The sequence below is a fragment of the Balaenoptera borealis genome (assembly GCF_965194805.1).
Source record: "Balaenoptera borealis genome assembly, chromosome: 2".
NCBI lineage: Eukaryota > Metazoa > Chordata > Mammalia > Artiodactyla > Balaenopteridae > Balaenoptera > Balaenoptera borealis.
In genome coordinates, this window is record NC_138867.1 from 184,157,462 (window position 1) to 184,177,038 (window position 19,577).

Consider the following 19,577-nt stretch of genomic DNA (forward strand, 5'->3'; position numbering starts at 1 on the left):
TGAAACTAATATAATGTTATGTCAATTATACCTCCATTTTTAAAAAAAAATGTTCAGTGAAAGAAGGCAGACACAGGCCTCTCTTGCTGTCGAGACGGGCCACACTCCGTCTGTGGAGTGTGTTTCTCTCTAAATAGATCCACTTCTTACCTATCGCTTTGTCCCTCGCTGAATTCTTTCTGTGACAAGACATCAAGAACCTGAGCTTCATTAAGTCCTGAGACCAGCACAAAACCCCCCACCAGATGGAAGATGTTCCAGACAGAAGGTCACAGTTTGGTAACCTTGAGAAGCTCATCAAGGGACCACCTGAGCCCAGATTAAAGGAGCACAGGCCCTTCACACACCCTAATCCTTATCAGCAGCCCCACCCTTGAACTATTGCTATAAAACTCCTCACCAAATCCCCTCAGGTTGGGACACACAGTTTTTGGCGGGTGCGAGCCCACTGTGTCCCCCTTTGCCTGGCAAAGCAATAAAGCTATTCTTTTCTACTTCACCCGGAAAAAAAAAGCCAGACACAAAAGGTCGCACAGTGTATGAGTCCACTCATATAAAATGCCTAGAAGAGGCAAAATGATACAGCAGGGTCTGTCCACCTCGGCGCTGTGGACATTTGGGCCCCATCACTCTCTGTGGGGGGACCATCCTGTTCATTGTACGATGTCAGGCGGCATCCCTGGGCTCCCCCCACCCCGGCCACCTGATGCCAGCAGCACCACCACCCCCTCCAATCCAGACAACCAAAAATGTCCCCAGATGTTGCCACATGTCACCGAGGGGACAAAATCACCCTCAGTGGAGAACCACTTCCTTCCTCTAACCCTGGAACTTGCCTGCTGTTCTTTCTGCCCTGAGAACCGCCCCTCCCCCATACATCTCACCTCGGGGGACTTGGTGCAAACAGCCTTCCTCGGGGACCCCAGCAAATCACACACTGAGAACTTGGATTCCTTTACCAGCCCTCTGGGGTGTGCGGTGGGACAGTCTCCCCGCTGCGCGCGGGCTTTCTCTAGTTGTGGCGAGCGGGGGTGGGGGGGTCTACTCTTCGTTGCGGTGCGCGGGCTTCTCACTGCGGTGGCTTCTCTTGTTGCGGAGCACGGGCTCTAGGTGCGCAGGCTTCAGTAGTTGTGGCGCGCGGGCTCTAGAGCGCAGGCTCAGTAGTTGTGGCGCACGGGCTTAGTTGCTCCGTGGCATGTGAGATCTTCCCGGACCAGGGCTCGAACCCATGTCCCCTGCATTGGCAGGTGGATTCTTAACCACTGCACCACCAGGGAAGCCCCTTTTTTTTTTTTTTCTCCTGTCTTGAATCCTGATAGTCACTCACTCACATTCCCCTCTTACCAGAAACAAAGCCCCCTGCCCTGCCCCAGCACCCAGGCAGGCATGAGTCCCTGGCTAGGCTGTGACTAGCCTCTCAAAAGCTAGCTCATACTTGGGGACCGTATGTCGTCGCCTTTTCGCCTTTCCCTCATATCCCTCATAACGGTAGGAACACCGAGTGCAAAATACAGTTGGTACAACGTGAGGGCGTTTAAAGCAAAATAGGAATAAGTGATACTACAGGAGGCGGGGCCCGAGGGGAGAAAAATGATCGAGGTTTGGGGGTGGCATGGGGTCACCTTTCCTCCCCTCCACCCCCAGACTTAGCTGCAACCCCCTCCCCATCACAGGTCCCGCTGACGACCGCCCCGGGCCACCCAGTAGCCTGCCATTCAAGGCCCTGCAGGGTCCCACAGGCCGACCACCGAGCTGGCCCCTCTTGGCACGTGGGTGCCCCATCCGTCTCCAGGTCTTTGCCTGTGCTGTTCCCTCCGCCAGGAATGCTGTTCCCCGCGCCCCATCCTCCCCAACCCCCCTCCCCGCGGCTGCGCCCCTACTCTCTGCCCTAACCTGTGCCCCGAGCCCTCCGCCCCCCCCAACCGCGGGACCCCCCCGGGGGCCGGACTCCAACTCCCAGAAAGCCCTGCGCTTCCCGTGGGTGCTGCCGGAGCTTCCACTCCCCTTGTTCAGTTTGGGAGGCGTTGGCAATTTTCAAATTTTGGCGCTGAACGGGCGGGGCGGCGACAGCTGCGGCCAGACCCCCTCCCCACGCCGGAGCCCGAGGCCTGGGCACTCGGCGGGCTCCCCAGGCGCGACACGCGGCGGCGGCGGAGGGGTGGCGCTCGGCCCGTTTCCAGGACGGGAAACTGAGGCACGGGGCGATCCGGGGACCTGTCCCGGGACCCCCAGCAGGGGCAGGACGAAGCGGGGTTCGAAGCCGCGACCCTCTGATCCCAGGGCGCTAGAAAAGTTAATGGCTAATTGCTGCCTGCTTTGGGGGTGGAGGGTGCGGGCGGTGGGCGAGAAATCCCCGAGCCCGAGAAGGTCCGGCCAAGCCCTGTCCCCTCTCCCTCCCCCATCCCCCATCCCTTCCCCATTCCCCTATCCCTCCCCCTTTGCGCCGCCGCCCAAGCTCTGCGCCGGAGTTTGGCGCCAGATTTTTCAAAATCTCAGCGGAACGGCTGCTGGCTCCCAGCCCGGATCGCGAGCCTTGATCCTGAATTCCGGCGCCTGGATCTGAGGGACCGCGGATTCTGGAGTCTGGACTGGGTGGGGGAGGGCTCATTCCAGAGCCTGGATCTGGAGGGCTGTGGATTCTGGATCTGGGGGAGGGGGGGCAGAGATTCCAGAGCCTGAATTTTGGGCACCCTGATTCGGGAGCCTGTTTTGGGGAGCTGGGATTCCAGACCCTGGATCTGGAGGTCCCTGATTCCAGAGCCCGGAGGAGGGCGGGTTCTGGAACCCCAATTCCTAAGCCTGGAGGCTAAACCTGGAATCTAGGATCAGAACTCAGGAATCTGGGGCTGGAACCCTGAAATCCCAACTGAAATCTGGGGGCAAGGAGAGCGCTGGGGCCGGAGGGACAGCTGTTTGTTAAATGGGTTCCGGAATAATGAAATCAACAAATAATGGGACTTCCCTGGTAGTCCAGTGGTTAAGACTCCCTGCTTCCACTGCAGGGGGCACGGGTTCCATCCCTGGTCAGTGAAGTTCCAGATGCCTCGTGGTGTGGCCAAAAAAAACACAAATATTGATTGACATCTCCGCCTGTCAGGCACTGGGGCTGTATCAATGTCCAAAACAAAGTTCCCTGCGCTCAGGAAGTTGACAAGGATGAAGTAGGAAGACAGAGGAAACAGATACCTAACGAATAAGTGAATTTTATGGCATGTTAGAATATAATAAGGTTGGGGGGGGGGTGGAAAAAGCAGGATGAGGGGCTTGGGAGCATGTGAGCTAGGGGGTGCATTTTTAAACAGGGTGGGCCTCTTGGAGAAGGTGGCATTTGAGCAAGGACTCGAAGAGAAGGAGGGGACCAACCAGGTGAACAGGTGGGGAGAAGCCTTCCAGGGAGAGGGACCAGGCAGCACAAAATCACACTCCAGGATGGTGGACATGGCAAGGAATAAGAATTTCCAGTGGGTGGAGACAAGTACAGTATTAGAGAAGGAAACACATGTAACACCCGTGTATTAGTCATCTAGTGCTGGGTAACAAAACACAGTAGCTTAAAGCCACTCATGTTTCTTATCTCAGTTTCCATAGTTGGGAAGCTGGGTGGGGCTTAGCTGGGTGGGCTGGCTCCAGGCTTTATGATGCTGCAGTCAAGGCGTCCCTGGGGCAGGGTCGACTCCCAAGGGCATTTGTACTGATCTTGGAAGGATTCACGTCCTTGCTGGCCATTATCCAGGGGCTGTCTTGGTTCCTTATCGTGTAAGAGAGGATTTGATTTGGGTTGTGAAACCCTCACTGTTTGTTGTAATAGGGAAACAAAAACTGAAAATGGCCCAGATACCCCATATAGACCAATGAGAACTATATTCAATATCTTGTAATAACCTATAATGCAAAAGAATCTGAAAAAGAATATATGTATGTATAACTGAATCACTCTGCTGTACACCTGGGACTAACACAACATTGTCAATTAACTGTAGTTCAACAAAAAAAATTTTTAAATAAAAAAAGGACACACACAAAAGAAAGGACACACCAATACCTTTGTGTAGACTCACACAGTGGAATATTATACAGCAGTGGAAAATTAACACACAGAATGACCTCCCAAACATAAGATCATGCAAAAAAAGCAAAGTGCAGAAGAATATCTACAGTATGCTTCTGTTTTTATAAAATTTGAAACCCAGCTAAACTAGCTGATACGTTATTTCCGTGTGCTACAAATGTTAGAGAATTGAAGGGAAAAGTGGGGACGTGATTAACCCAGAAGTCAGCACAGTGGTTGTGTTTTGAAAGCTGGGTGGTTGTGAATGTCTCTATTCTTAGCTGCACGCATAAATTACAGATGCTCTTTGTGTGTTTGATGTATTTTGTGTTTCAAAAGTGAAAAAAACAACCTCCCTCAGACTGCTGTGTAGAACAACATGGTTCCAATAGAAACAGAATATCCCACCACAAAAAAGAAACGATAATTTTTCAATAATTATGTGACCGGATAGAGGTATTAACTGCTAGTGGTAATCATGTTGCAACATATAAATGTATCAAATCAACACGTGAAACTTACACAAGGTTATATGTCAATTATATCTCAATTTTTTTTTTTAAATCTTTTGGCCCTGCTCAGCATGTGCGATAGAACCCGTGCCCCCTGCATTGGCAGCGTGGAGTCTTAACCACTGGACCACCAGGGAAGTCCCTAATTTTTAATGTTTTACTTAACCTGACATACCCAAAATATTCTAACCGATATTGTAATCGACATACACAAATTATTTTTATTTTATTGAAGTATAGTTAATTTACAATGTTGTGTTAATTTCTCCTGTACAGCAAAGTGATTCAGTTATATAATTAATTTATTTTTATTTATTTATTTATTTTGGCTGCGTTGGGTCTTCGTTGCTGCGCGTGGGCTTTCTCTAGTTGCGGCGAGCGGGGGCTACTCTTTGTTGCGGTGTGCGGGCTTCTCACTGCGGTGGCTTCTCTTGTTGACGGGCACCAGCTCTAGGCGCGCGGGCTTCAGTAGCTGTGGCGCACGTGCTCAGTAGTTGTGGCTCGAGGGCTCTAGAGCGTAGGCTCAGTAGTTGTGGCACACGGGCTTAGTTGCTCCACGGTATGTGGGATCTTCCCGGACCAGGGCTCGAACCCGTGTCCCCTGCATTGGCAGGCGGATTCTTAACCACTGTGCCACCAGGGAAGTCCCTCAGTTATAAATATATATATTCTTTTTTTTTTTTTTGGCTGCAGTGCGAGGCTTGTGGGATCTTAGTTCCCCGACCAGGTATCGAACCCAGGCCCTCGGCAGTGAAAGCACTGACTCCTAACCACTGGACCCCCAGGGAATTCCCTCTTTTTCATATTCTTTTCCATTAACCAAATTATTGAGAAGATATTTTCCATTCTTTTTTCCACACCAAGTCTTTGAATTCCAGTGTGTTTTTCATACTCACAGCCTATCACAACTTGGGTGCTAAATTTTCAGTGGTTTAAGGAAACAATAAGGTTGTCTTTAACGAAAAAGTATTTTACACCATTTCTGTTTGTGGGTTTTAATTAATTAAAATGAAATGCGATTCGAAATTCGGTTATTCAGTGGCTCTGGCTACATTTCAAGGGCGCAGTAGCCTCAGGTTGCTGTAGTTGCCTGGCCGGCACAGGTGGAGAGGGTGCTGAGAAGTCACTGAGGTGAGGGGCTGCAGTGGCCTGGGCCGGGGTCAGTGCCTCACTTAGAGCTCGCCTGTCCCCTTTCTGGACCTCTCCCCACACCTCCTTTTCCAGCCCTCGCTCCAGTACCCAGCACTCAGGAATCCCCTGTTTCCAAGCCCGGGTGCCTCCCCCCAAGGCAGGCAGTGCCCCCAGTCTGTACACTCCCAGGACCCAGGGGTGGCAGAGGGCAGCTGTTTTGTGGGGAGTGTGGATCTGTGAGCTGAGGTGCCCTCCGTGTGCAGGTGAGGACCTTCACAATACAGGACCAACCCTGGGATTTTGAGACCCTCAAAACAGAGGCAGCAGGCCACCAGCTTGGGGCAAGCTCTGCCCACACTGCCACATTCCAGGGCAGAACTGCCAGGAGTCTGAGAGTTCTAAATGTGAACCGGACTTGCCAGGAGGCTTTGCAGGTTTCAATTCTAATCTGTTGCTGTGTAACAAACTACCCCCAAACTTTACTATGTCTCATGATTTCGTGGGTTGGGAATGCAGGTGGGGCTCATCAGGGCGGTTCTTCTGTCCCATGTGGGGTTGACAGGGGGCCCTGTGTGGTATCCAGCTGGCAACGGTGCTGGGGGCTCTGGGCTCCTTTTGTGGTCGGTCTGGTGCCTCGCCAGCCCCTCTCCCTTTCTGTGTAGCCTCAGGGTCTCTCCAGCGCCCACTGATGCAGCACAAACTTCCTATGAGATATCTCAGGACTCCCTGAGAGCAGGACAGTACCTGCCGTCCTCCTGAAGCTAAGGGACATGGCTGGCAGTGTCACCTCCCTCACACTGCATGGGTCAAGGCTGTCACAGAGCCAGCCCAGATAAAGGGGAGGGAAGTGGCTGCACCATTTTTCATTCCGACCAGCAGTGCATGAGGCTTCCAGTATCTCCACATCCTCCCAACGTGTGTTATTACCTGTCTTTTGACCGTAACCATCCCAGTGTGTGTGAAGCAGTATCTCACTGTGGTCCTGGTGCTGCCATCTTTAATCCACTGGAGCCTGTGTCAGGTGGGAGGATAGTTCTAGTTTGTTCGGCAGTGTGTTACTTGGTGCGTAATTGTTGAGCCCTTAGCCATGGGTTGTGCAGCCCTCTTGAATTCTTGTAATGGGTCCCAAAAATACTAGGGGTGGGCTTGCTGGTGGTGCACCAAGGGATGGAGCAGGGGATCGATCTGAGATCTGTCTGGGGGCCAGAGTTGATGGATTAGTTATTGGGGAAGAGAGAGGGTGTGAAGTTAGTCCCACCTCCGACCCCTTCTGCACCCCATGCAGGGTGCCTCACAGCCCTTCACTCTTGGTGGCTGACCTGGCTGCACGTCTGGTCCCCCTCCAATCTGGGAGCCCCAAATCTTCACTGTCTGTATTGGGGTGAATAGTGTCCCCCCAAATTCACACCCCACCTGGAACCTGTCAATGGGACCTTGTTTGGAAACTGGGTCTTGGCAGGTATAATTGGTTCAGTTAAGATGAAGTCATCCTGGGGACTTCCCGGGCGGTCCAGTAGTTAGGACTCTGCGCTTCCACTGCAGGGGACACGGGTTCGATCCCTGGTCCAGGAACTAAGATTCCACAAGCTAGGTGGCGCGTTAAAAAAAAGAAAAAAGATGAGGTCATCCTGGATCAGAGTGGGCCCTCGTCCAATGCCTGGTGTCCTTGTAAGAGGGAGATTTGGATACAGAGAGGTGAGGCCATGTGAGAAGGCCAGGTAAAGATGGAGGCAGGGGCTGGAGGGATGCGTCCACAAGCGAAGGACCACACGCAGCCACCGGAGGGGCCTAGAACAGATTCCCCCTCAGAACCTCCAGGAGGAAACAGCCCTGCCAACATGTTGGTTAGGAGACTATTACACTCTTAACCGTACATTGAGCACTTTGCTAGTTCTGAGTCATTTTGGTGAATTATGGAACCCGAGGGTAGCCATGGGGACCCCAAATCTGTAGCCAGCTGGTCCAAGTGAAGGTGGTCCCAGGGACCCCAGTTGACAGCTGGTGTCTGAAGTGGGGGTTGTCTTATGGGAACCATGTCTTCTAAGCAAATAATGGGCTAAACTCCATGCATCCATAGAACTGTAAATTATCTGATGGAAAAATGATGATTGTCCTGTATCATTTTGTTTTGTTTTGTTTTTGTTGGTTTTTTTTTTTAATTCATTTCTGGCTGCGTTGGGTCTTCATTGCTGCGCACGGGCTTTCTCTAGTTGCGGTGAGCGGGGGCTACTCTTCGTTGCAGTGCGTGGGCTTCAATAGTTGTGGCTCGCAGGCTCCAGAGCGCAGGCTCAGTAGTTGTGGCTCACGGGCTCTAGAGCTCAGGCTCAGTAGTTGTGGCACACGGGCTTAGTTGCTCCACGGCATGTGGGATCTTCCCGGACCAGGGCTCGAACCTGTGTCTCCTGCACTGGCAGGCGGATTCTTAACCACTGCGCCACCAGGGAAGTCCCTTGTTGTTGTTTTTTTTTAACATGTTTATTGGAGTATAATTGCTTTACAATGGTGTGTTACTTTCTGCTTTATAACAAAGTGAATCAGCTATACATATACATATATCCCCATATCTCCTCCCTCTTGCATCTCCCTCCCACCCTCCCTATCCCACCCCTCTAGGTGGTGTCCTGTATCATTTTGCATTGACTAAACAAATTCATTCAGCCTCTGGATGGCCTAGAAGACATCTTACAGGTTCCTTCATTATTAACAAGTCCCATGCAATCTCTGACGCACATCGATTGGATATTCACGTGAGAATCGTGCTTTTTCCTTTTTTAAAAAATGCATTTTTTTGGCCGCTCTGCGCGGCTTGAGGGATCTGTTTCCCAACCAGGGACTGAACCCGGGCCACGGCAGTGAGAGCCCGGAATCCTAACCACTAGGCCACCAGGGAACTCCCCAAAATGCATCTTTTAACGTAATGCCGAGCCTCCCAGCCTGTTGTTGGGGTCTCATTCAGTCATTCAACCAGAATGTATTTATTGAGCACCTACTGTATACTAGGAACACCATGCCAAGCAAAACAGATGGCAACTCCTGTTTGGTGAAGCCAACATTTGAGTGAAGGCACGGAATGATTCGGATGATTAAGAATATGCATAGTATGTTAGACGGTGTTGTGTGCTAAGGAAAAAAGGGGGAGTTGAAATGTGGGTGGGGGCGTGAAACGCTTCACAGGTGGCCAGGGGAAGTGGCACTGAGAGGGGGACATGGCAAGCTGGCACGGGCAGGGGAGGGTGCTCAGGGAGAGGAACTGGCAAGGGCAAAGGCCTTGGGGTAAGACCATGCGGGCACGTTCAGAGAACAGCGGGAATGGGTTTCCACTGGGGCTTTGTTTGGAGGGTGAGCGGATGGTTTTGGAGGGAGCCCTCTGGGTACTGCAGGGAGAGCCGGCTATCGGCTATGGGAGGGGGGGCACTGACGTCCGGGGAGGGAGGGCGTGGCTTCAAGTGGCTTTCAAGGTAAGCGCTGTACAGGAGGTGTATGGAGCACTTTCTACAGGTCAAACCCAGTCTCAGTCGTGGGTTTTTGTAAGCCTTTCGACAACCTGATTTTCCCAGGAAAGGAGGGGGTTTCAGAGAGGTTAGGTCACCAACCCAAAGACACACAGCTTGTGAGGGATGGAGTGGGATTTGAACCAGGCGAGCTTGACCTCAGAGCAGAGATGCCCCTACCAAGCCCTTCCCCCGGATGTCACAGTCACAGACATCCCGGCCTCCTCCTACTGTGGCTGCTTCCCCCACTCCTGCCCCACCGCCGTCCTCCTCGGTATCCCCAGATGTGACCCCGGCCTCCCCACCTCCTCACCTTTGCCCTTGACATCTCTGCCACCTGGTGTGTGTTGTTTCCACCTCCTCCCAGCCCATCCTGTCTTCCCAACGTCTAGAAGGTCAGATGATGACTCACCTCCACCCAGAAGCCTCTCCTTGGGGACCGGAATCATGTCTTGCTCATCTTCAAACAAACAAACAAAAAATGATGTCAGAGGTCAGTCCCTCCCCTGCTTCAAGCTTGCCAAAGGCTTCCTTTGCTATTTTGACCCCGGGTCGAATCCAGACCCCACCTGCAGCCCCCAAGGCCCACCTTCTTGATCTCCTCTCCCCTCCCCCCAGTCACTCTGCTCCAGCCATCCGGAACTCCTCGGGGATCCTCGCATGTGCCAGGTGTGGCCCCACCTCAGGGCCTGTGCGTGTGCTGTGCCCAGAGCCCTCTCCCTTCACAGCCTCCCCGGTCTGGTTTCTTTATATCACTCAGGTCTCAGCTCAAATGTCACCTCTCCAGAGAAGCCCACCCTGACCACTCCACATGAAGTAGTTGCGTTACCACCCCCCCAGTGCTGAATCAGCACCCACTAGGCCTTCAATCAACGCCTGAATCCCCCATTTATTTATTTATTTATTTATTTTTAAAGTTTTGTTTCTTATTTTATTTTATCTTTTGGCCATGCCATGTGGCATGTGGGATCTTAGTCCCCCAACTAGGACTCAAACCTGTGCCCCCCGCATTGGGAGCTCAGACTCTTAACCAATGGACTGCCAAGGAAGTCCCTAATTCCCCCGTTTAGAGGGCAGTTACCACGCACAGAGCCCTCTCCTAAGTGTGGACCAGACTGAATGCATTTTGTGCTCAGAACATTCCTAGATAACGCTATTATATCCATTTTGCAGAGGGGGAAACTGAGGCACAGGGGTCTCATGCGTGGGATGCCATGCCCGAGTTCATGTAGCTGGTCAGGAGGGGATTCAAAGCCAGGCAGTCAGAAGTCTCCTTGGTCACCCCCGACCCCTGCCCTGAGCCCCCGTTCTCCTCATCCCTGCCCCTCACACCCCTCCTGTCTTAGCTGGCTTGAGTAACCATAACAGAACACCACAGGCTGGGGCTTAAACCACAGACACGATTCCTCACCGCCCTGGAAGTGGGAGGCCCACGATCAAGGTGCCGGTGTGGCCAGTTCCTGGTGAGGGCCTGCTTCCTGGTCTCACTGTGACCCCACATGGCAGAGAGAGCTCTGGTCTCTCTTCCTCTCCTTACAAGGACAGGAAACCTACCGGGGGCGGGGCAGGGTGGGGTGGGGTGGGGGGGGCCCACCGGGGCCCACCCTCACGACCTCACCTAACCCTCATCCCCTCCCAAAGGCCCCGCCTCCAAACACCATCCCGTAGGGGTTAGGGCTTCAGCATACGGATTTTGGGGACATAAACTTTTGGTCCATAACACCTCTTATGATGCAAAGGGGCCTCCAGCTCTGCACTCACCTCTCAAATGTCCTTCCCCAGCCCTGGGGCTCCTAACCCTGCAGCATTGCAGCCGCCATGCTGGGAGAGAACCCTTATCCACCCCCCAAGGCAAAACCAATGCCCCAACCTGCTAGACACTTGGTTTCCTCTCTGTCCACTGGTAACATCACTCCTGTCTCCCAGGTTTGCTTGGGGTGGGGGTTAAAGGCAGGGTCCCAAGAAGCAGGGCCAGAATGAGGGTGAGGCCAAAGCTCAGTCACAATGAAAAATCATATTTCAATGCAATATTTAAAAAAATTTTTTTAAATGCAAAAAACTCCATGCCGACTACATTATCAAAATTTGAAATCAAGACAGGATCAATCATACTGTTTTCCTTTCGTCTGGGGCTCCAATATGGCTTGGTAAGGGACTGTCACTGACCCTGTCTTGATGGGAAATTTTAATATTCCATTCATCATGGGTGTTTTGGCATGCATTATGATTTAGACTATCACATTAAAAAAAATTTACCTCGGGAATTACCTGGCGGTCCAGTGGTTAGGACTCTGTGCTTTCACTGCTGAGGGCCCAGGTTCAATCCCTGGTTGGGGAACTAAGATCCCACCAGTCACATGGCTCAGCCAAAAAAGAAAAAGAAAAAATATATTTATCTCATTCTGGATTAGTGGTGATGGTTGCACAAACTTGTGACTCTACAGAAACCCACTGAACTAGATCCTCTAAAAGGGTGGATTTGGGACTTCCCTGTTGGCACAGTGGTTGGGAGTCCGCCTGCCAATGCAGGGGACACGGGTTCGAGCCCTGGTCCAGGAGGATCCCGTGTGCCGCAGAGCAACTGGGCCTGTGTGCCACAACGACTGAGCCTGCGTTCTAGAGCCTGCAAGCCACAGCTACTGAGCCCGCGTGCCACAACTACTGAGGCCTGCGTGCCTGGAGCTGGTGCTCCGCAACGGGGGAGGCCACTGCAGTGAGAGGCCCGCGCACCGCGGGTAAGAGTGGCCCCTGCTCGCCACAACTGGACAGCACCTGCTCGCAGCGACAAGGGCCCAATGCAGCCAAAAATAAATAAATAAATAAATAAATAAATATTTTTTTAAAAGGTGGATTTTATGGTATGTGATTTCTAGCTTGATAAAAAATGAGAGAAAAAGATTATCTTGATGAGCAAGGTTTTGGTTCCCCTTTAAATTTTGCGCCCCCCAATTTCCCTCTCTCTCCCTCTAGACTCCAGACATCCCGTCCTAACCCCAGCCTTTTGGAATAGCTGGAGTATCTTGGAATATCCTTGGACAACTCTGAGCTCCATGCCTTTGGATGAACAGCACCATCTTCCTGAGTCTCTATTCCACTCCCTATAAACTCGCAACCATCACACAAGTGCTGCTTCATGGGCATCAAAGGAGAAACTGCTTACAAATGGCTGAGCACGTAGTAAATGCTCAAGAAAAGTTTGCTGTTATGCGTATCTTGAATGCAATGCAAAATTAAATTTTAAAGCTGTTATGTTTATCAATTCTAGAGACAAGGGATCTCATTTGCAAGGCGGGAGCGGATATGCCCGGTTTCCTGGCTGGGGAAGTTGCCAACTCACATGTTCTCCATGAGGGTGGTGAGGGTTCCCCTGTGAACAGGGTCACCTCTCTCACCTAGGAGCAGACAGGGACATTCTCAGGGCTGCACTCACCTTAGGAGCAAAATTTAAGGGGGTGCCCAGAACTCAATCCTCAAGATAAATATTTTAATGCAATATTTTCAAAAGTCAAAATCAATACAAAAAAATCCATGATGAATAAAAGATCAAAACTGCAAATAAAGACAGGATCTGACCTTGCATGTGCATAACTCACCTCCCTGCCCTCCACCCCTCATCCTGTCAGATGGTGTCTGTATATAAAACCTTGATTTTTGCTCATCATGGGTGGGGATTTTTTGGCATATATTTTTAAAATAAAAAATATCTTTTTTTTTTTTTTTTTTTTGGCCACACCATGCAGCTTGTGGTATCTTAGTTCCCCGACCAGGGATCAAACCCGTGCCCCCTGCAGTGGAAGCGAGGAGTCCTAACCACTGGACCGCCAGGGAAGTCCCTATAATACTGTTTATATTGATGACTGAGTTTTGTGGCATTCCCTTAAAATTTGTGTCTGAGGTGAATACCTCACTCCCCTCACCCTGTACCCTGCCCTTTGTTCCAATAAAACTTTGTTGACAAAAACAGGCATCCACAACAGCCAAATGGTGGAAACAACCCATGTGTCCATCAACGGATGAATGGATAAACTAAATGCGGCCCCTCCCTACAGTCCAATATTATTCAGCCTCAAAAAGAAGGCAATGCACAGCTTCCCTGGTGGCGCAGTGGTTGAGAGTCTGCCTGCCGATGCAGGGGACACGGGTTCGAGCCCTGGTCTGGGAAGATCCCACATGCCGCGGAGCAACTAGGCCCGCGAGCCACAATTACTGAGCCTGCGCGTCTGGAGCCTGTGCTCCGCAACAAGAGAGGCCGCGATAGTGAGAGGCCCGCGCACCGCGATGAAGAGTGGCCCCTGCTTGCCGCAACAGAAACGAAGACCCAACACAGCCATAAGTAAATAAATAAATAAATAAAATTAAAAAAAAAAAAAAATAAGGCCATGCAGACACACACATGGATGAACAACATCAATGAACCTTGAGGACATTATGTTCAGTAAAATAACACGCCAAAGGATGAATACAGTATGATTTCATTTATAGGAGGTCCCTAAAGGATCAAATTTATAGAGACAGAAAGTAGAATGGTGGGTGTCAGGAGTTGGGGGCAATTCATGTATAATTCCCAAGAGTTTACTCTGGGGATGATAGCAAAGGTTTGGGTCAAGATCACGATGATTGTTACCCAGCATCGTGAATGTATTTAATTCCACTGACCGGTATACTTACAAGTGATCGAAATGATGAATATCGTGCATATTTTACCATTAAAAAAAACCCAGGGGACTTCCCTGGTGGCGCAGTGACTGGGTCTCCACGCTCTCAATGCAGGGGGCCCGGATTCAATCCCTGGTCAAGGAACTAGATCCCACGTGCATGCTGCAGCTAAGAGTTCGCATGCAGCAACTGGGGAGACCACGTGCGGCAACTAGGGAGCCCTGGAGCCGCAACTAAGGAGCCCTTGAGCTGCAACTAACACCCAGCACAACCAAATTAAAAAAACAAAAAAAACAAAAGCAGGCGCCCCTGGGCAGTAGTTTAGTTGATTTTTAAAAAACATTGCAACTATAAAGTTATTAAATACATGTTTCACATATAAAATATTGAGTATTTAAAATATTGCAATTGCCACCCCAGTCCCAGTCCTCCTCCTCTTCACCCCGCCCCCGCCGGTCTGTCCCTTCCGGCGCTGCGGGCGCAGGGACCTCGCGCGGCCACCAAGTGGCGCCGCTGCGCCCCGCAGCCCCCGGGACATTTCGCGCCCCCACGGTGGGTGGCGCGATGCGTCAGCCGGACAGCTAGCCCGGGAGCTGGGGGAACTGAGCCGCCGGGCGGAGGCCAGACCCCAGGCTGGCGGGGGAGTGGGCGCAGCTGTGAGTCATCGGGAGCCCCCGTTCGGCCGTGGGAGCCAGTCCCACGCGGGCCTGCCCGCCTGGCTCGTGAACTGCTTTCTTTCCAGGGGAGATGGCGAGGCTGGCGGCCGTCCCAGCGTGCGGCTGTGACTGGCGCACACGTGTGGCTCCAACACGAACTAACCGGGGGTTTGGGGGAGTGGAGGCCTTACCAAGCCTCAGTTTCCCCTTTTGCATCCTGCAGATGAGCGTAGCCCCTGCTTCCCGCTTCCTTGGGGGTTAAATGAACCGTGATACGGGGAGCCTGGTGCCCAGTGCGCGCTAGGTACATTCAGCGGCCGCTCCGGAGGGAGGAAATAAAGGCGGCGACCACCACTGCAAGCGCGCCCAGGTGGCAGCGCGCGACGCACGCAGGAACCGGTTCCCCTCGCTTCTCCCGGGCCTCGATTTCCCCCCACGGTCAGGTGCGAGGCGGACGTGCGGTCAGACCTTGCAACGTGAGGCGCCTGCAGGGGGCGCGGAGCCCGCGAGGCCAAGCCACCTGCGCCTCCCACGCGCGCCCCACCCTGAAACTCGCGGCGGGTGGGGATGGGGCACCCGGTCTCGGCCCTAGGCTTTGCAGCCCCCGTTTCTGGGTACCTCGAGGCGGCCTCCAGCGACCACCACCTCTTGTTAAACGCTTACCGTGCACCCCTTATTTTATTTAGGACTCACTGCAATCCAAAGAGGCCAGCGCTGCATTCCCATTGGACAGATAGGGACACAGAGGCCCAGAAAGTAAAGCTACCCAGGGTCTGGGGTCCCTGAAGCCTGGGGAGACTCCCGCCACCACCACCTAGAAAGGATTAGGCTGCAAACCGTACTCCCTCTCCCTGCAAAACCCCAGCAGAACCTGGAAAGGCGCGGGCCGGGGACTCTCCGGGGTTTCCAGGCCCCCCCGAAAGTCCAGGCCGCCTCGCGCGCTGGAAATCCCGCGCGCGCCCCGAAACGCGGCGTGGCTGCCGGGAAATCAGGAGAAAACTTCTGCTTTTTTTTTTTTTCTTTTCTGGCACTCAAACTCCCCCGGCTCCCCCCCCCCCGCCCCGCCCCGCCCCGCCCTGCGCCCTCCTCCCGGCTCTCGCCCCCACGTGGGGCGCCCCCTCACGGCGCCCCGCCCCCTCCCCGCCGCCGGCCAACCGCAGCGCGGGTTTCTCTCGCCTTTGTTTTTTCTCCAATAGGAGGGGCGGATGAGCCAGCGGGGCCACGCCCCTGTTTGTACAAGTCTATAAAAGGCGGTGCCGGCAGCCGCGCGCTAAGGTCGCTGAAACTGAGGACGTCAGACTTTTCTTTGCAGCTGCCTGGATTATTCTTGCTGAGGCACTTGCAATTTTTTTCCGCCTTATTTGGGGAGGATTTCGCTGCCTTGCGAAGGTCTTGACGAACGCTTGGGCTCCGTAGGAAGGCTTTGGGCTCTCCGGCCTCGAACTTTGCATTTTCTCCCTTGGAACTGTCGTGGGGCTGTTTTCCACTGTGGATTATAACTGCAACATGACCCTGGAAGAGCTCGTGGCGTGCGACAACGCGGCGCAGAAGTAAGTAGCGGGGCCCCCGCCGCCTGAGGTCGGCCGGGCCGGGCGGGGACCGGAGCGCCCCGTGGCCGGCCCGGCGCTGACCCCCGTCTCCCTTGGCCCCAGGATGCAGACTGTGAGCGCCGCGGTGGAGGAGCTGCTGGTGGCTGCGCAGCGCCAGGACCGCCTCACCGTGGGGGTGTACGAGTCGGCCAAGCTGATGAATGTGTGAGTGAGACCCCGGCCCCGGGCTGGGCGCGGGTGGGGACCTCCTCCGCTCTGCACGCTCCCTGCTGCATCCTTCGCTTGCATGGGTCTGGGACACCCTCAAGTGTCCCTACTGTGGGTCGAGGGTCTTTCTGCTTTCTTTTTTTTTTGAGGGGTGGAGGCTGCAGTATCCCGGTGCTGCATCATTTGCAGGCAGTCACCCCATCTATGCCCCTGCCTTACCCCGCCATCCTTTGAACCGAATGTCTTCTCCACCATCTGCATGCAGACGCGATCCCTTGCGCACCTGCGGTTTCTCTTTGCTTTTGCAAACTCCCCGCCGTAACGGTGGCCCCTCCCCAGTCCCCAGCTGACCCACCATGCCACTCTGGCTCCTCAGGGACCCTGACAGCGTGGTCCTGTGCCTTCTGGCTATTGACGAGGAGGAGGAGGACGATATCGCCCTGCAGATCCACTTCACGCTCATCCAGTCCTTTTGCTGTGACAACGACATTGACATCGTGCGGGTGTCAGGAATGCAGCGCCTGGCACAGCTGCTGGGCGAGCCGGCCGAGACCCAGGGTACCACCGAGGCCCGGGACCTGCACTGCCTCCTGGTCACGGTGAGCTGGGCCTCGGCCCCGCCCCGCCCCCTCCCCACCCCGGCACCTGGCCCCTTGTTTGTCAACAAAGTCGAGCTGGCCGGTCTGCACCAGCTCAGCGCTCAGCCATGCTCGGCATGTCCCCGTGGGCAGCCGGCTGGGTCTTGGGGCCTTAGTCACCCAGGGAGCTATTTTGAGCCAACCTGCTTTCCCCAGAGGGGCTCTGGGAGAGGGGGACTCCCCAGCCACTCCTGGGGCTCCCACTGAACCCCGTCTTCTCGCCTTCCCACAGAACCCTCACACAGACGCCTGGAAAAGCCACGGCTTGGTGGAGGTTGCCAGTTACTGCGAAGAGAGCAGAGAGAACAACCAGTGGGTCCCCTACATCCCCCTCCAGGAGCGCTGAGACCCTGCCCGGCGTCAGAACCTGTTGCTGCCAAAAAACACGATAAAATAAATATTTGATCCCCCCTCCCTCCCAGAACCCCCCCAAACAACCCAACCTATGAGACCATCGGGGGCAGGATCGTTGGAGGCTGAAGACAGGAGAGGGAGTGCGTGGCCACCCCAGGGCGGCGGGCCTGGAGCAGCGCCAGCAGCGGCCACCGTGTGAGGAGAAGATGGGACCCAGGCCAGCAAGAGAGGGGACCCTGGAGCTCAGGCCTGGCGACAGAGCAGAAGCTGGAGTGGGGGAGCTGTCCCCTCACACACAGGAGGGCCTAGACTCCACCCTTCAGGGGTGGGGTGGGACTGATAGTACCCCCCCCCTCCTTGAGACCAGAGCTGACATGTGCAGACGGGCCTTGGTGGGCCGAGGGTCCGCACCCTGTGGCCAGAACAGTACTTTGGGACTTGGGAGCCGGGCCTGATGTTGCTCTGTACCGGCGAACTCCCAGTCTGCAAACTAAACAGACAATCTATTTTGTTACTTGCACTTGTTACTTGAATCGGTGAAAGAAAGATGGGAAGCTTACAGATACATATATTTTTACTTCTACTATGATGGCCTTGTAATAAATTGTTAAAGCTTCTGGGTTCTTGTGTATTTACCGCCGGCCTCAGTGCGGGACCAGGACCTCCACCTCCCCTGCGCTCCAACAGCACTGGCGCCGCCCACGCCACCTCCTGCAGGCTCACCAGGAAGTGTTACTTAAGTCCGAGTTAGCTGCTCCAGGCTCCTTGCAAAAACAGTGCCTCTTCTCTCTGCAGCCGGCGCCACCCAAGTCCAACAAATCTTTGCCTCTTTTTTTTTTTCTTCTCCCCTCCTCCTGCCCCGGAGCAATTAAAAGACCGGTTTATTACGAAACCTGGCCGCCGTGCTGCCGCTGTTACTCGCTGAGCCAACCCCAAACTCTGGGCACGTATAGACGCACCCCTGGGGGCTGGCTGCAGCCCCTGCCCGCCCGGCTGCCACCGCAGCCCAGGTCCAGAGAGGTCAAGGGGCCACCTCGACCACACAGCGAGGTGGGCTTGGAGCTCAGAGCTGCCCCTGGGCTTGGGCGTTGCAGGAAGAGTTTTGGGGATCCCCCAGAGAGCAACCCCCCACCCAGGCCTTCTCCCTCCCAGGGTGGGCCTCTGCACTGCACTAAAGAAAAAAAGAATTTTTTTTTTCTTTCCCCAAACTAAAATCAACAAGCAGAAAAATACCCTAGGAAGTCGTGCTCCCGGCCCAGCTGGGCTTGGCACGCTGCTGCGTTTTGCCTCTAAACCGAAACTGTGAGGCCTGGCCGGCCACCTCCTTTTCCCCTTAACTCGCAGGCGCGGTGACTCCCCCGGCCCGGGGCAGAGAACTGGGAGCGCGGCCCAGCCCGAACTCCGGCCTCAGTCTTCCTGCGCCGAGTCTGCGGGGTGGGCTCGCGGAGCCCGTCTAACACCCCCTCCCCTCTGCCCCGCACCCCGGGGCGTGGGAACCGGGTGGGGAGGTAACCCGGGGGCCAGCCGTAGGCCGCGACCTTTCCACGGAGCCCCACGTGGGCGAGTGAGGAAAACCCCGACGGCCCCCGGGGAGTCACGGGGCTGGGGGGAGCCCCGCCGGGGGAGGATGGGGGAGGGAAGGAGAAAGGGGGAAATCCCAGAGGGAGACGAGGGGGGAGGGGCGGGAATCCCTCCTGAGGGGAGATCCGGAGTGGGGAGGGAGGAAACTGAGATGCAGCCCGGAGTAGGGACAACGCCCCCGCCAGCCCCGGGGAGCGGAATACCTCTGGGGGTGGGGGAGGGGAGATGCTAAGAGGAGATACCCGAGCCCCGCGGGGTGCAGGGGGGAAAGGGGAACTCAGCGGGTCTAAGGGGGGTTGGAAGGAATCTCTGCAGGGATTTGGGGGAGGGGAGATTCTAAGTGGAGAGACCGGAGCCCTGAGGGGTGGAGGTGGGAGTTTGGAGAGGAGGGTTTTAGGGATGGGGGTGGGGCGAGGGGGAACCCAGAGCGGGAGGGCGAGAAGGGCCGAAGGAATCCCTGTAGGGGTGGGGGGGGAAGGGAGTGAGGAGACTTGAGCTCCAGGAGAGGAGGGAGGAGTCTGAGGGGAGAGAGGGGATCCTGCTGGAGTTGGGAAGTGAGGGGACTGAAGCCCCGAGGGGTGGAGAAGGGACTGCGAGGGGGTAGGGGGGAGATGGGGAGGATCCCTGAGATGGGGCCCAGAGAGGGGAAGGGGGGCAGAGGCTGAGGGGCCTCAGTGGGGGGCATCAGTGGGGAAGGACTGAGGTGGACTGGGCTGGGCCCATTGTTCCAGCGGTGACCTGGACTTCCCCCTG

General features: G+C 54.6%; 1 protein-coding gene across 1 annotated transcript; it reads left to right on the forward strand.

Moving 5' to 3' along the window:
* The first annotated feature begins 15,750 nt into the window (after window positions 1-15,750).
* On the forward strand, window positions 15,751-17,860 carry GADD45B (growth arrest and DNA damage inducible beta). Its single transcript, XM_082381593.1, has 4 exons — window positions 15,751-16,044; window positions 16,147-16,248; window positions 16,628-16,850; window positions 17,122-17,860. Exons 1-4 carry the CDS (start codon window positions 16,001-16,003, stop codon window positions 17,233-17,235), a joined length of 483 nt encoding a protein of 160 aa, XP_082237719.1. The 5' UTR covers window positions 15,751-16,000; the 3' UTR covers window positions 17,236-17,860.
* The last annotated feature ends 1,717 nt before the right edge of the window (window positions 17,861-19,577 follow it).